This window comes from Callithrix jacchus, chromosome 17 (genome assembly GCF_049354715.1).
Source record: "Callithrix jacchus isolate 240 chromosome 17, calJac240_pri, whole genome shotgun sequence".
Taxonomy (NCBI): domain Eukaryota; kingdom Metazoa; phylum Chordata; class Mammalia; order Primates; family Cebidae; genus Callithrix; species Callithrix jacchus.
The window spans coordinates 54,187,821-54,208,070 of NC_133518.1; the positions used below are offsets into that span (position 1 = coordinate 54,187,821).

The window sequence follows — 20,250 nt, forward strand, 5'->3', positions numbered from 1 at the left end:
CACTATCATGATGATCACCGCCTTTCCCACTGGGCAGGAAGCCAAGCGTTCACCTGTTTGTGCTATTGCAACAGCCACCAGAGCCACCCCTGCTGCCCTCACCCCTGCACCCTAGCATTGCAGGGCCCACAGCTGCCTACCATACCCACTGATAAACATCATAAACAGAAAAAAACGGCCTCTCCCTCCCACCTTCCAACCAACTTCACATAAGTGCCTTCCACTAGCAGAACTTACCTGGCAAGGAACCCAGCTGACCAGGAAGTTTGGGAAATGCAGTTTCCAAGCTTCTAGCCCCTGAGTTCTAGAGGAGAATGTGGGCTGGGTGTGATGACTCACGTCTGTAATCTCAGCACTTTGGGAGGCCAACATGGGAGGATCACCTTGAGCCTAGGAGTTTGAGACCAGCCTGAGCAAAATAGTGAGACCCCCATCTCCAAAAAAAATAAGAGAATGTGGACAGGCAGGAAAAGCCATAGACAATCTCTAGGTATAGTTACTAGGAGGAAGTGAACAGGCAAGAATGTGGTACCTGAAGGTGAAGTTTTAGAATTCCGACATGTCCCACCAAGAATAATCAGCAGTACTGGGGGTGTCACAAATTCCATCTGGAAGAGACTTTTTTCCTCTGGTTTTCTCAACAAAACTAGCCCAGAGGAGAATTTGCTCTCCTGCCTCAGAGGAACAGCTGAAAGAAGCTGAGTACCTCCTCTAGGAAGTCAGAAAATTCTGCTCAAGCCGAGGAGCCGAGAAGCCCAGAGGCGCCGCCGTTCCACACTCAGGCCAGGAGCTAGATTGGTCAGCTGGAGCCGCCATGACAAAATGCCTTTAACAACAGAAATTTGTTTTCTCACAATTCTGGAGGCTGAAGTCCAAGATCAAGGCAGGTTTGGCTTCTCCTTAGGCCTCTCTCTGAGACGTGCATGGTCTCCTTCCTGCTGCGTCCTTGTGTGTATGGCATCCCTGGTGCATCTTCCTCTTCTATAAGAATGCCAGTCCTGTAGGATTAGGACTCCACCCCTATGGGCTCATTTAATCTTAATTATCTCTTTAAAGGCCTTATCTCCAAACAGAGTCATGGGGGATGGGAGGTTAGGGCTTCAATTTAGAACAAGGGATACAATTCAGTCCATAACAGGAACTGAGTTGATATCTGTTAACTCGGAGAATAAACAGACCTCACGTTTTTATTTTTATTTTTATTTTGAGCATCTCTCTCTGTTGCCAGGCTGGAGTGCAGTGGTGCCATCTCAGTTCACTGCAACCTCCACCTCCTGTGTTCAAGTGATTCTTGTGCCTCAACTTCCCAAGTAGCTGGGACTACAGGCATGCGCCACTACTCCTGGCTAATTTTTGTATTTTCAGTAGAGACAGCATTTCATCGTGTTGGCCAGGCCAATCTTGAACTCCTGACCACAAGGGATCTGCCTGTCTCAGCCTTCCAAAGTGCTGGGATTTCAGGTGTGAGCCACCATGCCCATCCCAGATCCTAACTTTTAAGCCCTGGTCAGGAATATGCTGAGTCATCCCTGACTCCCACCTCTAGTTTTAATTTACGTTGGTTTGTTCTTCCATTTACTCACACCACAAATATTTATTGAGTTCCAGTTTTGTGCCGGGCACTGTACTAGCACTGGGGACATGGGTGTTGACACTGGGCAAGTGACTACAGTGAAATATGACAAAGGCATGCTCACAGTGCTGCCTTTGGTCAGGCTGTTGGTGGGATGCACTGCAGGCAAAGATGCCAGACAAGGCTTTCTAGAGGACGTGGGATGGGAACCCAGTTCCAAAACCTGAGGCAGAATTATCCGGTTGTGGAGAGGATTTGTTTAATCAGTGGGCCTTGGGAGAGGTTCCTATTTGCCTAGACTTGTACAGGAGAGGAAGATAGGGTTTATGTAAAACTTTTCTACTCCAGGTGTGGCCCACAGATCAGAAGTATTAATTAGAATCAGCCGGGAGCTTCTTAGATTGACTCACTGACTCGCAGAGTCCATCCCAGACTTACTGAATTAAAAGCTACCGTTTAACAAGCTCCCCAGGGCACAGGTGGACATTAAAATTTGGGAAATGCTGATGCAGTGAAATCCTATTGCTTCACAGATGGACAAACCAAGGCCCAGAGAGAGCAAGGAATTATTTTAAGATAATGCAGATAACACAGCATTGACAGGAAAAAAAAAAAAGTCTTAAATCCACCTACAGTTTGCCTACAGCCTGGCCAACATGGTGAAACCCTGTCTCTACTAAGTTGGGGTTGGGCACAGTGGCTCACGCCTGTAATCCCAGCACTTTGGGAGGCTGAGGTAGGCAGATGAAGAGGTCAGGAGATCGAGTCCATCCTGGCAAACATGGTGAAAACTCATCTTTTTAAAATGCAAAAAAATTAGCTGGATGTTGTGGCACATGCCTGTAGTCCCAGCTACTCGGGAGGCTGAGGCAGGAGAATCACTTGAACCTAGGAGGTAGAGGTTGCAGAGAGCTAAGACTGCACCACTGTGCTCAAGCCTAGGTGACAGAGTGAGACTCTGTCTCAAAGAAAAAAATCTAAATTCGACACCCTCCTCCAGTCGGACGGATTGACACATTTGGCAGCAATCCACCTACAGCCTGGCCAACATGGCGAAACCCTGTCTCTACTAAAAATACAAAAAATTAGCCAGGTGTGGTGGCAGGTGTCTGCAGTCCCAGCTACTCGGCAGGCTGAGGTGGGAGAATAGCTTGAACCTGGGAGGCAGAGGTTGCAGTGAGCTGAGATCGTGCCATTGCACTCTACTCTGGGTGACAGAACGAGACTCTCAAAACAAGGCAAAAATACCCCAAAGCAGTGTCCAACATGCAGTCATAGATAACTCATAGAGTACAAGATTGGCAATTGGCAGAAAAAAAAGACAAATATTAGGAACAGATTTGCAAAGAGTTAAAATATTGAATTATCAGATGTAGACTTTTAAACAAATAGGCTGAATTTATTTTATTTCATTTATATACATAGATTACAATTAACCTTGTGACACAAAATTAACTCATAGGCAGTGTACCCAGAGTCAGCCCGAACTTTTTTTTAAGGCAAACTTGTCGATGTCTTCAATGAATTGAAAACTATGAAAAGCAATGTAGTCTATTTTTAAAAGAACCAAATAGAACTTCTAGAAAAAATGTAATAACAAACATATATACATGTGTACATACATCTATAAATGCCTACCTACATGCTAACTTCAGCGCATAGGTTTCACGACAAAAAAATATAAAACTGAAGAGTGAAGTAGAGAATAGGGAGACAGGGCTGGAGAACCTAATTCTGATGCAGGATAGCGAGCCCCAAAATTGAGGTTTAGTACTGAAGGTTGTCAGCCTCACCAGGGAAGAATTCAAGGATAAGCCTGTGGTGTTAAACAGCAATCTTACATGAATTGTACCTCTCCTGGCAGAACAGGGGTAACTCCTAGGCAGTGAGCCCAGAGTCTGCAATGTGTGGGATGTTGGCAGCTCTATTTATAGCTACTTGTACCCACTTTCAATTACTTGCAAATTAAGGGGCAAGTTATTTAGAAAGAGCTAGGAAGTTACTACCCCTTTGCATGACAATGACCCAGAAAATTAGTCCTCATGTAAAGGGGCAGTAACTTCCGGGTCGTTGCCATGACATTTATAAACTGTCATGGCGCTGGCGGGCGTGTCCTATGCTAATAAGCAACGAGGGCGGCTAGGGATTGCTTTTGTCGCCATCTGCTGGTTTCTGCCTGTTTCTTCACTTCATCCTGTGTGGACCATCTTTTGGTCAGCACAGTTGTGACCAGAAGACACGTCCTGCCGGTCTCCTTCCTCATTTCCAAGAGACAAAAAGATAGAATGTGCAGAGAAATAGAAAAAAGGCTTCGAAAACATTTTAAACATCTAATGAACATTTTGTTAGAGACCCAGAAGGAGGAGTGAGAGAATGGGCAATGACGATGCTGAAGATGGAGTGGCTGGAAAGGGGACCTTCACGGCACCACCCATGCTGTAAAGAGACAGGGGTGGTCGCCATGCTCCTGCAACCCAGTGGGTTCCTTCTTGGAATCAGAGAATCGAAATAAAAGGGCCGAGTTCCATCTTCAGTCTCATTCTTGGCTTCAATATTTCCCCTCCAGATGTCTTTTACATCTATTTCCAGTAGGTCCTTATTCTATGTGAAAAAATTAAAAATCCGGTGTTTATTTTGGATTTCAAAGACACAGCAGGCACAGTCCCTAGACAAAAATGCATAACTCAGTGCTCAAGAAAGAGTTTTGCTTTTCCTGGCACTGTGGATGTTAGAGGCACCTGGGCCAGGGAGCAGATCTCTCTGGAGTCTGAGTGGCAGGTCTGCTGGCCGCAATTGTGTGGTTTGTGCACTGTACAAAGGTGCCTGCTAAGAGGACAGGGTCCTGAATTCCAGCTGTGGTGCTGCTTGACAAGCTGTGTGCCTCAGCTATGGCCTAACAGAAGGCTGCCTTCTACCCAACTATGAGGCCTGCATTTACCCAGAGCAGGCCCTTTTTCTGTTTTTTCACAAAAACACTCATTGAGTAATGTGTTCCAACCCAACTGTCCACTGGAGAAGTGTCTAACAAGAGACAAATTCATTCTCAGGTACTTTGCAAAGGCCAACCAAGGCTATGTAATGGTGTGGTTGTTCTATAGTTACTTGTACCCACTTTCAATTACTTGCAAATTAAGGGGCAAGTTAATTTGGTATAGCATGGTTGTAGGGTGGCCAACTGTGGGCCCACACTAAGGGGTTTCCTGCCATGTGTGGCTGTCATGCTAAAGTCAAGACAGTGTCTGCAAACCCAGATGGCTGGTCATCTTACTACTGGAGCTCCCTGGAGTTTGGGCAGCTTTTGACTGTCACTACACAAAGGACTGAATTCTTGATGTTGTCCTTTCCCTTCCCCTGTTGCTTCCTTGCCTTGTGCTGACACTTACATGTCAGGGCACAGACCATGTTGTAGCAGGAAGAATTCTCCCCATACAAAGTTTGCATCTAATGGGGATGTTTCCATGTCAACGCCTCAGTCACCATGGCTGATATGGAAAGTCGCTTCTTTTCTCCCCACACTAATGCTCCTACAGGGGTCGGCTTATCTCCTACTTCTTTACTCTGTGCAGCATCCTGTTCTCTAACCCCCCACCCCCACCCCGCCCCGCATTACCTCAGAGCACCATGTCTCACTTTTTGGATTTCTGGATATAACCAGTTCATTTCCTAATCTGAACCCTCCAAGTTCTACCTCTGACCTTCTGGCTATTGTACAGAAAAGTACTAATATTTTATGGCCAGGTATGGTGGCTCATGCTTGTAATCCCAGCATCCCAGCACTTTGGGAGGCTGAGGCAGGAGGCTCACTTGAAACCTAGAATTCTTTTTTTCCTTTTTTGAGACAGAGTCTCTCATTCTGTCACCCAGGCTGGAGTACAGTGGCGCAATCTTGGCTCACTGCAACCTCTGCCTCCTGGTTCAGGCAATTATCCTGCTTCAGCCTCCCAAGTAGCTGGGACTACAGGCATGTGCCACCATATCTGGCTAATTTTTGTATTTTTGTAGAGATGGGGTTTCGACATGTTGGTCTGGAACTCTTGATCTCAGATGATCCACCCGCCTCAGCCTCCTAAAGTGCTGGGATTATAGGCATGAGCCATCATGCCCTGAGTTCTTTTTCTTTTTTTTCTTCTTCTTTTATTTTTTTCAGAAGTATGTGATAAGAGAATCCAGAAGTTCAAGACCATCCTGGGCAACATATTGAGACTCCATCTCTACAAAAAGTAGTAAAAATTAGCTGATGTGTGCCTATAGTCCTAGCTACTCAGGCGACTGAAGTGGGACAATTTCTTGAGCCCAGGAGTTAAGGCTGAAGTGTGCTATGATTGCATCACTGAACTCCAGCCTGAGTGCCAGAGCAAGACCCTGTCTCTCTAACAACAACAACAGAAAAACTAAATGAAAATATTTTAGGCCGGGCATGGTGGCTCATGCCTGTAATCCCAACACTTCGGAAGGCCAAGGCAGACAAATTACCTGAGGTCAGGAGTTCAAGACCAGCCTGGCCAATATAATGAGACCCACTCACCATACATACTAAAAATACAAAAATTAGCTGGGCATGGTGATGCGTGCCTGTAATCCCAGCCACTTGGTAGGCTGAGGCAGAAGAATTGCTTGAACCTAGCAGGTGGAGGTTGCAGTGAGCTGAGATCATGCCACTTCACTCCAACCTGGGTAACAGAAAGAGACTCTGTCTCAGAAAAGTAAAATAAAATAAAATATTTTATTTTATGGTACTAAATTTCTTGCCAGTTTATTTTTCTGTACATATTTTTATATAGTTCAGAACAGATTGTATACTTTCATATTTAGCTTTTTTAACCTAAAATTAGAATATGAACATTCTATTAAAATGTTGAAAACATTGTTTTTCCTAGACACAATGTTCATTGACTGTATTCTGCTCCATCATATGGCTGTATCTAGCTTGACCATTCCCCTACCAGTCATCTACACCGGGGTCAACAAACTTTTCCTTAAAGGTCCAGATAGTCAGGCACGGTGGCTCACATCTGTAATCCCAGCACTTTGGGAGGCTAAGGCAGGAGGATCACTTGAGCCCAGGAGTTTTGAGACCAGCCTGGGCAACATAGCAAGTGCTGCTTCTCCAAAAAAAAAAAATGAATAAAAGGTCCAGATAGTAAATATTTTAGGCTTTGTTGGCCATATAGTCTCTGCCCTTGTAGCATGAAAAGAGCCGTAAGCCATAAACAACACATATACGGGTGTGGCTGTATTTCATACAACTTTACCAAAATCACAGGAGGATTAGATGATTACCAAGTCCAAAGCATGTACCACTCACTACAGAACATCTAATAAGTTGAGAAACAAGCGGTTGAGGCAAGGAAAGTGACTTTTATCCAGAGAGCCAGCAAACCAAGAAAATGGCAGAGTAGAGTCCTAAAGAACCATTTTAAGTCAATACAAATTTCAGGCTCCTTTTGTGTGAGGGGAAGGTGAAAGAGGGAGAGAGTTGAGGTCAAGAAATGACCAATGATCACAGACACCTGGGTGGCAGCAAACATCCAAGGAGGTGGTGAAACTTTGTCCTTGGTCAGGTCACAAGGCTCTTATAAATCTTTAACATCACATTATTACTTGCATGCAGCCTCCTTATCTCCTCAGGGGTTAGTTTTGGGGGAGGCACTATTACCATCCTTGCTTAAAGTTAAACTATAACTATTTTCCTCCTGTAGTTAGCTTGGCCTGTGTGCAAAGATAAGCAAAAGCAGTTAACCTAAAAGCTATAGGTTATCCCTGCAGGGGATCAGGAGCAAAACAGAGTTAGTCAAGCTAGGCCTCTTTGTCACAAAGTTAGACGGAGTCTCACTTTGTCGTCCAGGCTGGAGTGCAGTGGTGTGATCTTGGCTCACTGCAACCTCCGCCTCCTGGGTTCAAGCAATTCTCCTGCCCCAGCCTCCCGAGTAGCTGGGATTATAGGCGTGCACCACCACACTGGGCTAATTTTTGTATATTTAGTAGAGACAAGTTGACCAGGCTGGTTTCAAACTCCTGACCTTAAGTGATCTACCTGCCTCCACCTCCCTAAGTGCTGGGATTACAGGCATGAGCCACTGCACCTGGCCCGATGCTGAGAATTTATTTTCTTTGTGCAGTGGGCAGGAAGAACCTGTCAGGCAGTTACAATAAGAGTTCCAGGCCATAGCTCACACCTGTAATACCAGCACTTTGAAAGGCCAAGGCAGGCTGATCACATGAGTCCAGAAGTTGCAGACCAGCCTAGGCAACATGGTCAAACCACATCATTATTTTTTTTAAAGTGTAAAAATTTAGCCAGGCATGGTGGCATATAACTGTAGTCCTAGCTTCTTGGGAGGCTGATGTGAGAGGATCATCTGAGCCTAGGAAGTTGAGGCTGCAGGGAGCCATGATCATGTCAGAGGTGTTGGAACCACAATGACTCCATCTTGAATAGGGGTTGGGTAAAATAAGGCTGAGACCTACTGGGCTGCATTCCCAAGAGGTTAGTATTCTAAGTCACAGGGTAAGTCAGCACAACGTACAGGTCACAAAGACCTTGCTGACAAAAGGATGTGGTAAAGAAGCCGGCCAAAACCCACCAAAATCCAAGATGGCAAGGAAAGTGCCCCCGGTGGTCCTCACTGCTCATGATATGCTAATTAAATACATTAGCATGCAAAAAGACATGCCCACCAGTGCCATGGCTGTTTACAAATGCCATGGCAATGTCAGGAAGTTACCCTACATAGTGTAAAAGGGGAAGAACCCTCAGTTTCAGGAATTGCCCACCCTCTCCCCCCTACCCAAAAAACTCATGAATAATCCACCCTTGTTTAGCATGTAATCAAGAAATAACCATAAAAATAGCCAACTAGCAGCCCTCACTCTGCTCTGCCTACAGAGTAGCCATTCTTTCATTTCTTTACTTTCTTAACTTGCTCTCACTTTACTCAAATTCTTTCTTTCCCAAATTCTTTTTTACTCGAGCTCCAAGAACCCTCTCTTGGGGTCTGGACTGGGACACCTTTTCGGTAACAATCGCACCACTGCACTCCAGCCTAGGTGACAGGAGTGAGACACTGTCTCAAGAAAAAAAAGGAGTGTTAGGAGAAACCGTGTGTGTGTGTGTGTGTGTCTAAGGGGTGTGTTGGAGGGGTGTGTGTGTGTATTTGGAGGTGTGTGTGTGTGTGTTGCAGGTGGTGGGGTTAGTCCTGGAAACCGTGTGTGTGTGTGCGTCTGTGTGTGTGTTGGAGGTGTATGTGTGTGTGTTGGAGGTTGGAGGTGTGTGTGTGTGAGTCTATGTGTTGGAGGTGTGTGTGTGTACTGGAGGTGTGTGTGTTGGAGGTGGTGGTGGTGGGAGTAGTCCTAGAAACTGTGTGTGTGGGTGTGGTTGTGTGGGTTTGTGGGTATGTGGGTGTGGGTGTGTGCTGGAGGTGGTAGGGATAGTCCTGGAAGTGTTAGAGAATCATTAAATAAATAATTCAAGTAAGTAAATTTCCCCAAACTATAAAATAAACATTTCCAAAATCATAGCAGCCATGGAGAGCCCAGCCCAACAGGTGAAAATATCCTGTCCAAGGCACCTCACCATGACATTCAGGAACTAGGGGACTGGAATGTTGGGGCTCAAAACATCACCCTAAAATATGACTGTGAAAGACAAAAATATGCCACCTCAAAAAATATTTAGGCATATTTTGAGATGGCTATTTTGAGAAACTGAAGACACGAGAATAGCTCTGAAAAAATCTTTTTTGTAAAAGAAATTTACAAAAGAATTTTGTGAAAGGAAATCTACATTAGCAAACAGCAGATGCAGTCAGAGGCTTTCTCTGAGGCCCCCTTATCTGCCTAGAGATGAAGCTAGGAAAAGTCGTATCACAGGAAGAAGAGGTAATGGGTGGACACCTCCCAGATAGAGATGGCTACAAGCGGCCCCCTTCTGAAGGGTGCTACCTGGGAGATTTTATCTGCATAGGACAACCTTTGTGGGCTGTGCTTGTGTACAGTTTTGGAGTGCTGGAGTGCCATGGTTGGATATCAGCTCACTACAGCCTCAACTTAACCAGGCTCAGGTGATCCTCCCACCTCAGCTTCCCGAGTAGCCAGGACTACGGTCATGCACCACCATACCCAGATGAGTTTTGTACTTTTTGTAGCAACAGGATTTCACCATATTGTCCAGGCTGGTCTCGAATTCCTGGGCTCAACTGATCCACCAACCTGAGCCTCCCAAAGTGCTGGGAATACAGGCATGAGCCACTTGTGTCTGGCCCAGTTTTATAATGTTTATGTACATGACATTATATTATGAGCATTTTCTACTTTTTAATGATTGAGTGAATGATACTAATTATACTACAATTTATATAACCAATCTCCTAATTTATTTTTTATTTTTGAGATGCAGTCTTGCTTTGTCATCCAGGATGGAGTACAGTGGAGTAATCTCGGCTCACTGCAACCTCTGCTTCCTGGGTTCAAGCAATTCTCCTGCTTCAGCCTCCTGAGTAGTTGGGACTACAGGCACCAGCCACCTTACCCGGCTAATTTTTGTATTTTTAGTAGAGATGGAGTTTTACCATGTTGGCCAGTCTGGTCTCGAACTCCTGACTGCAGGTGATCCACCCGCCTCAGCCTTCCAAACTTCTAGACTACAGGCCTGAGGCATGGTGCCCAGCCTAATCTTCTCTTTCTAGACATTTAAGCTGTTGCCACTTTTTCACTGTTCTAAATAACATCATGATGAAAATCTAAATAGCATCATGATGAAAATGTCTGGAAGTTACCCTATATGGTCTAAAGCAGGAAGGAATCCTTAGTTCTGAGGATTGTATAAACACCTCTGACTACTAAATTGGATTGCAAAACATACCAGAGTAAAGATCATATATAGATTTAAGGCATTTGATATATGATGAATACTTGTGTTCTAGATCTGTCCTGTACAATATGGTAGCCACTAGCCACATGCGGCTATTATCATAATTTTGTCCCAGGAAGGTGGCTCACACCTGTGATCTCAGCACTTTCCAAGGTGGGCAGATCACTTGAGGTCAGGAGTTTGAGACTAGACTTACTAACATGGTGAAGCCTAGTCTCTACCAAAAAATAAAAAAATTAGCCAAGCATGGTAGTGCACACCTTAGTCCCAGCTACTTGGGAGGCTGAAGCATGAGAATTGCTTGAATCCAGGAGGTGGAGGGTGTAGTGAGCTAAGATCACACCATTAGGCACTCTAGCCTGAGTGACAGAGTAAAACCTTGTCTGAAAAAAAAAAAGTGTATATACACTTTGGGCGGCTGAGGCAAGCAGATAGCCTGAGATCAGGAGTTCAAGACCTGGCTGGACAGCATAGCAAAAACCCTCTCTCTACAAAAAAAATTTTTTAAATTAACTGGGTGTGATGGCACGTGCCTGTAGTCCCAGCTACTCAGGAGGCTGAGGTAGGAGAAGAGCCTGAGCCTCAAAGGTGGAGGATACAGTGAGCCATGTTCACGAAAAAAAAAAAAAGAATAGAAAAGGATAAAAAAAGGAACAGGTCACAAAGACACTGCTAATAAGACAGTTTGCAGTGAAGAAGCCAGTCAAAACCTACCAAAACCAAGTGATGAAAGTGACCTCTGGTCATCCCCAATGCTCAAAGTACACTAATTATAATGTATTAGATGTATTTTGTATTTTGGGCATGGTAAAACACACACCCACCAGTGCCATGACAGTTTACAAATGTCTGGAAGTTACCCTATATGGTCTAAAGCAGGAAGGAACCCTTAGTTCTGAGGATTGCCCACCCCCTTTTCAGAACACTCATGATTAATCTACCCTTTATTTAGCACATGATCAAGAAATAACTGTAAGTATACTCAGTTGAGCAGCCCATGCCACTACCATGACTGCGGAATAGCCATTCTTTCGTTTCTTTACTTCTCTAATAAATTTGCTTTCATTTTATTCTGTGGACCCACCCCCAGTTCTTTCTTGCATGAGGTCCAAGAACCCTCTTCTGGGGTCTGGATCAGGACCCCTTTCTAGTAACACAGTGGATTCGTTTTGCTTGCTGCCCAGATAGAGCCAACCTATCAAGGCAGAGGAACTGCAATGGGGAGAGACCAGAGTTTTATTACTCAAAACAGTCTCTCCACAAATTCGGAGACTAGGGTTTTTCTTTTCTTTTTTTCAAGGATAGTTTGGCGGGCAGGGGGCCAGGGAGTGGGGAGCCCATTGGTTGGGTCGGAGATGAGATCTTACGGAGTTGAAGCGATCCTCTTGGGCTGAAGTGATCCCTGAGTGGGGACCACAGGAACAGTGGGCAGGTCCGAGTGGCAGTTGCCAGAAATGCAAAAACCTGACCAGGTATGGTGGCACTTTGAGAGGCTGAGGCAGGCAAATCACCTGAAGTCAGGAGTTTGAGATCGGCCTGGCCAACATGGTGACCCCAATTCTACTAAAAATACAAAATTAGCCAGGTGTGGTGGCACATGCCTGTAATCCCAGTTACTGGGGAGTCTGAGGCAGGAGGATCACTGCTCTCCCAACTCCTGGTCTCAAGTGATTTTCATGTCCTCAGCCTCCGGAAATGCAGGGATTAAAGGTATGAGCCAACGTGCCTGGCCTCATTTAATTTATAATTATTTCTCTTTTTTCCCCCCCAATACTATATTGAATAGAAGTGGTGAGAGAGGGCATAATTTATAATTATTTCTAATTAGAATTGACCATTTTGCTAGCAGTTTGCTTCAGGAATTGTCTCATTTTGCCAGTCCTGGTATTTTCCTTATAGATCTAGACATGTTTGGCAGCTTGCTCCGAGGAGCTATGTGTCATGTTCTCATCTCCGTGGCCATGCCCCAGACCAGAGAATATAAGGCCTCTAGTGCGAAAATGTGGAAATATTCTTTCCAAATGACAGTGACAGTTATGGCACTCATGTTTTCCACAACTGTTCTTCCTCTTTTTTCTTCCGCTGGCTTTCTGTTTGTATTTGGTTTCCTAGTGTAGCTTACTCTGGTGGCTGGGTGAACATATGACTGGAGCTGTTTCCCCACCTCCCAGCACATGCATGTTACTGGGAAGGGGTCCCAATGCAGACTCCAATAGAGGGTTCTTGGATCTAGTACAATAATTCAGAGTCCATAAAGTGAAAGCAAGTTTATTAGGAAGGTAAAGGAATAAAAAATGGTTACTCCACAGATAGAGCAGCCCCGAGGGCTGCTGGTTGCCCATTTTTATGGTTATTCCTTGATGATATGCTAGACAAAGGGTGGATTATTCATGCCTCCCCTTTTTAGACCATATAGGGCAACTTGCTGACATTGCCATAGCATTCGTAAACTGTCATGGCGCTGGTGGGAGTGTAACAGTGAGAATGACCAGAGGTCATTCTTGTCATCATCTTAGTTTTGCTGGAATTTGGCTGGCTTCCTTATTACAACTTGTTTTATAAGCAAGGTCTTTATGACCAAATCTTATGCTGACCTCCTATCTCATCCTGTGACTAAGAATGCCTTAACCTCCTGGGAATGCAGCCCAGCAGGTCTCAGCCTCATTTCACTCAGCCCCTATTCAAAATGGAGTTGCTCTGGTTCAAATGCCTCTGATACCACACTCTCCCCTCATCCCAACCCTGCACTCCAGCCAGAGTGACCCCAGAGTGCCCTGAACCCAGCTGGTACCCAATGAATACTATTTAATGAAATACCACACATTTGAGAAGGACAGGAAGGAAAAGTGAAAAACATCTAATTTATTTTTTGAGATAGAGTTTTGCCCTTGCCACTCAGGCTGGAGTGCAGCAACATGATCTCAGCTCACCACAAACTCCACCTCCCAGGTTCAAGCGATTCACCTGCCTCAGCCTCCCAAGTACCTGGGATTACAGATGCACACCACCAAGACCAGCTAATTTTTTTTTTTTTTTTTTTTTGTATTTTTAGTAGAGACAGGGTTTCACCATGTTGGTCAGGCTGGTCTCAAACTCCTGACTTTAGGTGATCCACCTGCCTCGGCCTCCCAAAGTACTGGGAATACAGACGTGAGCCACAGTGCCTGGCCCTTCTTTTTAAATTTTTATATTTTTAAAGACAAGGTCCTGCTATGTTGCTTAAGCTGGAGTGCGGTGGCTGGTTTATTCACAGGTGAGATTATAGTGCACTGTAGCCTTGAACACCTGGCCTCCAGTGATTCTCCTGCCTCAGCCTCCTAAGTAGCTGGGACTACAGGCATGTGCTACTGTGCCCTACTAATTTTATTTTTATAAAGCATTTGGTTTCAGTTGCAGAACTTTTTTTGTGTGTGAGCAATGTCTGCTTCCCAATAGAGAACATGGCTGAAAAACTGTCTCAGTTTACTTATTTCCCAATTTTCCCTTCCTTAGTTGACAACTGTGAAATAGGGAACCAAATGCTATCAAAGATAGCTATAAATAAGATTTGTGTGAGGCAGACAATTATCTGGGCTGCAGTCCCTTCTCTGCTTTGGCTTTAATTCCGAACAACAGTAAAAGCAAATCCACAAAACCATTTGGGGATAGGAAGTGCAAAGGGGTATTTACTCACAGGAACAAATTAGGACCCTGATTGGTGTCCAGCACGTATTCATGCTCCCCAATGTGTGGGGGGCATTGCAGACACCTTTCAGGCCCATCACAGACATTGCCTTAAAATGCTTCCTAGATTTAACTGAAAGCACTTTCCGTAGGTAAAGCAGACTGAACGTTGGGTAAAGCACACTTCTTTCTAATCTCCAGTGAGGCCAAAATTGATCTTATGAACTTATAAGTGGATCTAGAAAACACATTTGTAATAAATATTTTCCATATTCTTCAATAACAATAAAAAACGGACGCTATGTAACTAAGAGGGGAGCAGAAGGCCAATAACATTTAGTGTCTAGCACCACCTTGTGGTGCTACATGCAAATCCTGAGCCCTTGCAAGGACCCCCAAGATTAAACCTTGAAAAAGTTGGTTCGTGAGCTGCTCCACCATTTCAATGTAACAATATACTTTCTGGAGAAATACAAAATAATAGAAATAACTAGCATTTGACTGGTACTTTATAGTAAACCAAGCACTCCCATCTGAATTATCTCATTTAACCTTGGCAGCAGCCCCAACAGGTACCGGGTACTAAGATCTCAGTCTTAGACATGTGAAGTCTGAAGTTCAAACAAGTTGGTAGTTTGTACTGGGCAAGTTTTGCACTTGAACCCATTTATTCATATTCCAAATCCTATAATAAAATTGTATTACTACTATTGTATGGAATATATATACATGTGTATATATATATCACTATACTATATGTATTAATACACGTGAAAAGTTCAAAAGAAACATTTAGTGCTATATAGAATATTTTAATATAATATAGTATTTCTACTATTTTTTGTAGTATTGTTAACCAGTATTCACTACATTGCTGGGGGCTGTTTTCTGTCTGTGAAGACAGGGCAATATTGGTTGACTCTTTGTGGTCTATATGATTCCACAGAGTTTTGCTACTAAACCCACCATGGTCTTGCTTTCCTGGGCCCTAAGCACCCAAGCTGTGGGAGAACCTGATCCTCTGTTGTCTTAATTTGGGGTGCACTGATGGAAATGTGCACCCCAGGGAGAATGAACACAACATCAAGGCAGTGAGACTGAAGTCATTTTTATGTTTGGCCTTTAAAATGCTTGTGAACCAATCTACTGTCTCATAGTTAAAATACTGAAGGACTGCGTCACCTCATTAAATTAAGAAGAAGTACATTTTACAATCAACATATCTTGAAGTTGTCAGCTGCCTGGGCCCACTTCCAATCCTGGCCCACCTATGAAAAAAAAATCTCAAGTTATAATTTTTAAAAAAATGGAATCTCACTGTCACCCAGGCTGGAGTGCAGTGGCACGATCTTGACTCAGTGCAACTACCACCTCCCAGATTCAGGCGATTCTCCTGCCTCAGCTTCCCGAGTAGCTGAGACTAAAGACATTTGCCACCACATCTGGCTAATTTTTCGTATTTTTAGTAGAGATTGGGTTTCACCATGTTGGGCAAGCTGGTCTCAAACTCCTAACCTCAGGTGATCCACCCACCTCGGCCTCCCAAAGTGCTGGGATTACAGGCATGAGCCACTGCACCCAGCCAGTTATAATCTTAATGTTTCTTAAATATATGAGAGGCCACTTGCTCAATATCATGTCATTAAACCAGCTTTAAACATTGTATGCATGTATTTATTTATTTGAGACAAAGTCTTACTCTGTCACCCAGGCTGAAGTGCAGTGGCACAACCTGGGCTCATTGTAATCACCTCGGGTTCAAGCGAGCCTCAGCCTCTTAATTAGCTGGGATTACAGACGTGCACCACAACGCCCAGATAATTTTTATATTTTTAGTAGAGATGGGGTTTTGACATGTTGGCCAGGTTGGTCTCTAACTCTCGGCCTCATGTGATCCACCCACCCTAGCCTCCCAAAGTGCTGAAACTACAGGCATGAGCCACCACATCCAGCTTCAGCTTTAAATATTCTAAATGAAAACTTTTGCAGCCTGGCTTTATAGGATTAGAATCTGGGGCCATAATTACTCCTGTGGGTAGAGAAAACTCCCAAGTTGTGTTTGGAGGAAACTGTTGGCCCCTTTCACAGGTGTACCCCCAGCCAGCACTGGCAAAGGAAGAGGGCTTCATCAACCTATTTTGCTTTCTCTGAAGTCATTCCTACTCGTCTCTTGGCCAGATGGTCTGCCCAATCAATACCTGCCCTTTTAAGGGAGAAGAACCTAGACCTCCTGGTTCTTAGATTCACATCAAACCCTCCACTGAGAACAGTATTGATGAAAGACTGCCAAAAGGACCAACAGCCTGTTAGTCTACTAGAGATTCTAAAACCCACCTAGACCATCTCCTTTCAGTCCTCTCCAGCTACAAAGTATTTGACTAGTCCTTTAGGGATTATATCTATGTTATGCAACATTAACAGAAACAATGCTTTGATACTTGTGTTTATTGTTGGTAAATCTCCTAAATTTGCTATGTTACAGTGCTCTCTTCATGGGAACTAGAGGGAAAGGTTCCTTAGATCTCCAGATTAGGTGTAGCGGTCTCAGGTTTATCACATGGAGTCTGGACTTGATCTCGTTTCCCTCTTTATGCTGACTACTAGGAAGCAAAATTGGTTAATTATCCTGAAGTGTATAAGACCTCCTGTAATGCAGTTTGTGTAGATAAGGTTATTTTTTCCTTTAGCCCAATTTCCTTACTTAAAATCATGTAATTTTTGTATTTTTGTAAGTTGTCCTTGAACTCTTTGGGGGAGAATTTTCAATAGAAGAAAAACTACTTTCTGGTGTTAGACTTCAGAATAGAGTATATCCTTACAGGGAGAGTGACTGGAACAAGACACAGAGGTGGGGAGGTTTCTGGGATGCCAGTCATGCTGGACACGTCACACAGATGTGTTCACTTTGTGATGTCAGTGAGCTAAATATTTATGATTTGTACACTTTTCCATATGAATGTATAACTTCTATGCTCAAAAAATGAAGATTAAAGGAAATGATACTTATGTGCCATATTTATGTACTTTCTTTAATCCTCTGAACACTTTTGAGTTAGGAGTTATCCCCATTATAAAAATGAGGAATGTGAGGTTCAAACAGGTTAAGGAACGAGGCCAAAATTCCAAATAACTTCTGATAACAAAAGCACGGGTATGCTATGCTAATGCTATGCTAATGGTAGGCTATGCTATGCTATGCTATGCTGCGCTGCGCTGCGCTGCTACTTGCTCCTCTTTTTGTAAATTGGAGACAGGGTCTCGCTCTGCACCCAGGCTGTCGTGCAGTGGAGTGATAATGGCTCACTCCATTGCTGCAGCCTCCAACTCCCGGGCCCATGCAATCCTTCAACCTCAGTGTCCTGAGTAGTTGGGACTACAGGAGTACACCACCACACCTGGCTAATTTTCTTATATTTTTCATAGAGATTGGGTCTTGCTACATCACCCAAGCTCCCACTTTTCTACTTTAAATGGCCTGTCTTTATCCAGTTTAGCCACTAAAATCCAAGAAACATTGGCCAGACTTAGCAAAGACACAGGTGAAAGGACTTCTGTGGAGGGGACAGTGTCTGGGGCTGAAGCTGAAGTGGGATTCATTTGGTGGAGGGGGCTTTGGGAGAGAGCACTGGACTGAAAGCGGGGAGCCTGAGGCTGCTTTTGGTCAGGGCTGGACTCTCACTGTGAGAAGGCCAATGAGGCTCCCTTTAGCTCCTCCTTAATTATAAGTTCCATCAGCGCCTCCCAAGAAGTTGAGGAGTGATGGCAGAATCACAAAGCCCAGCAAGCACAGTCTGAGCCCTGCTGCCTGTCCCTCTTCTCTTCAGAAGCCAGGAGGATTTATTCTGATTGTACAGTGACTATGACTATTATCCAACCCTTCAATCTGCGACCCATCCTCCAGATGTGGTTGGAGTTGAAGGGCCCAGGCCTGCTGCACGCAGTCCAGTCACGTACTAAAGACAGTGTTCTCACAAACAGCTTTCTACAGAAAGGGAAACAGAAAGGTTTACAGGCTTAACTCTTGTGAGCAGAACAAAAGAATTTGGATTTTACTTCATAGAGGAAAAGTCATTATAAGGCAATGATTGGGAAACAGGTCAGTAGACCAATTTAGGGATTTCCCCATATTCCACAACACTAGCTACATGGTTTTGGGCTCATCATTTACCTTTTGCTACTGCTTCCTCATTTACCAGAGGGAGTTGGAACAGTCCATTCTAACACCCCTCTCAACTCTGAAATTCTAACTCTAAACTAGACATCAGCCATCTTCTCAGAGAAACAGCACTGGACAAATGGGGCAGAGGGGAGGACAGGTGGTGGCCATCCCCTCTCTCCCCCAAGGCAAACAGTGTGGCAAGGAACTGACCCAATGACAGGGGGTCTCAACAATCAGGCAGGGAGCCACGGAGAGTTCTTGGGCACAGACAGAGCAATTGACAGAGTATTTGTGGACAACTGGTTTTGAGAAATACATAAATGAACTAAAGTGGAGACCAATGGGCAAATATGACACTGGAAAAAGAAGAAAAAAGAACAATCCTTTAGGCTAAAAATATATATGAGTATCTTATTTTAGTCTACTTGGCCTCATTTTTCTCCATGACTATCCATCTGACATGCTGCCTGGAGGAGAGGAACACTCACAGAGTCACATGAGTAATGACAAGGATCTCTATGTGCTACGAACTCCTTAGGCTTTTCTTTGTGGAATTTTACAGTGAACGATATGGCTAAATTATGTTATTCTATAAAATTTTCATTACTTTTCAGGCCTTGAAGTTTTATTTACAGGTCCTTAACACACAAACACACATATACTTCCTATTTTTTAATACAAAAAGTACATAGCAGTTTCCCCTTATCTGCGGGAGATATGTTTCAAAACCCCCAGTGGTGGCCTAAAATCACAGATGGTACCAAATCCTAACTTTTTGTAATAAAGTTAGGTAAATGTGATCTCTCTTTAAAAATATATATTTATTTTGAGACAGATTCTCGCTTTGTTGCCCAGGCTGCAGTGCAGTAGCATGATCTCGACTTACTGCAACCTCCACCTTCCAGGCTCAAGCCATTCTCCCACCCTAGCTGGGACTACAGCCACATGCCACCATGTCTGGCTAATTTTTGTATTTTCTGTAGAGACAGGGTTTCACCATGTTGCCCACACTGGTCTTGAACTCCTGGGCTCAAGGGATCTCCTGGCCTCAGCCTCCCAAAGTGCTGGGGTTATAGTCATGAGCCTATAACTTATCTCAAACTATCTAAGTAACTGACTGCAGTTGAAAACAGGTAATTGAAACTGTGTTCAGTGAAACCATGGATAAAGGGGGACTACCGTACATGCTCATTAAAAAAAATTAAGGGCCAGGCATGGTGACTCACACCTGTAGTCCTAGCTACTCAGGAGCCTGAGACAAGAGGATTACTAGAGCCCAGGGAGGTCAAGGCTACAATGAGCTTTGATCACACCACTGCACTCCAGCCTGAGCACCACAAGATCCTGTCTCAAAAAATATGTAAAGTAAAAAGAGTAATTTTATTTATTTATGAAACAGGGTCTCGCTCTGTTGCCCAGGCTTAGTGCAGTGGCATGATCTCGGCTCACTGCAACCTCCACCTCTCAGCTTCAAGAAATTCTCCTACCTCAGCCTCCCGAGTAGCTGGGATTACACGCACCCGCCACCATGTCCAGCTAATTTTTTTGTATTTTTAGTACAGATGGGGTTTCAACATGTTGGCCAGGTTGGTCTCAAACTCCTGGCCTCAGGTGATCCCCCCATCTCGGCCTCCCAAAGTGCTGGGATTACAGGCATGAGCCATTGCACCCGACCAAAAGAGTAATTTTAAATTTCCTCTTCAAGGGGAGGTATGAATGCCAACCTCATGAAAGGTCAGGACTTATGATCAAGGCCCAGGATCACAGGAGATGGATTCTTAGGAGGCTTCTGAAATTTGCTCTGAAGGAAAACTCTCGGCACACACAGGCCTTCTTTTTTATTCACCGTCTCTCGAAACACATACTCGTTTACCACTTCTTCATAACCTGTGTCCATAAAGAGCTGGGCCAGGAATGCTGTAAGACAAGTATCAATCAACAATGCTCAAAAGTCTTGATAACATTACATTTGCTTTGCAGTCCCTG

General features: G+C 44.2%; 1 protein-coding gene across 7 annotated transcripts in view; it reads right to left on the reverse strand.

Annotated features, from left to right (window-relative positions):
• Positions 1–237: 237 nt before the first annotated feature.
• METTL6 (methyltransferase 6, tRNA N3-cytidine) overlaps positions 238–20,250 on the reverse strand; it is a 42,955-nt gene continuing 22,942 nt past the window's right edge. The window contains exons 6-7 of one of the 7 annotated variants that reach the window (XM_008983852.5): positions 19,989–20,181; positions 2,952–4,174 (exon numbers count right to left, since the gene is read on the reverse strand). In XM_008983852.5, the coding sequence (XP_008982100.1) occupies positions 20,000–20,181 (182 nt within the window). In that variant the 3' untranslated portion in view covers positions 2,952–4,174; positions 19,989–19,999. Of the gene's footprint in view, positions 982–2,951; positions 4,175–15,200; positions 15,374–16,535; positions 20,182–20,250 lie in introns of those variants that run through there. The other 6 variants (XM_002759628.7, XM_035278346.3, XM_054247128.2 and 3 more) reach the window with 6 other exon arrangements.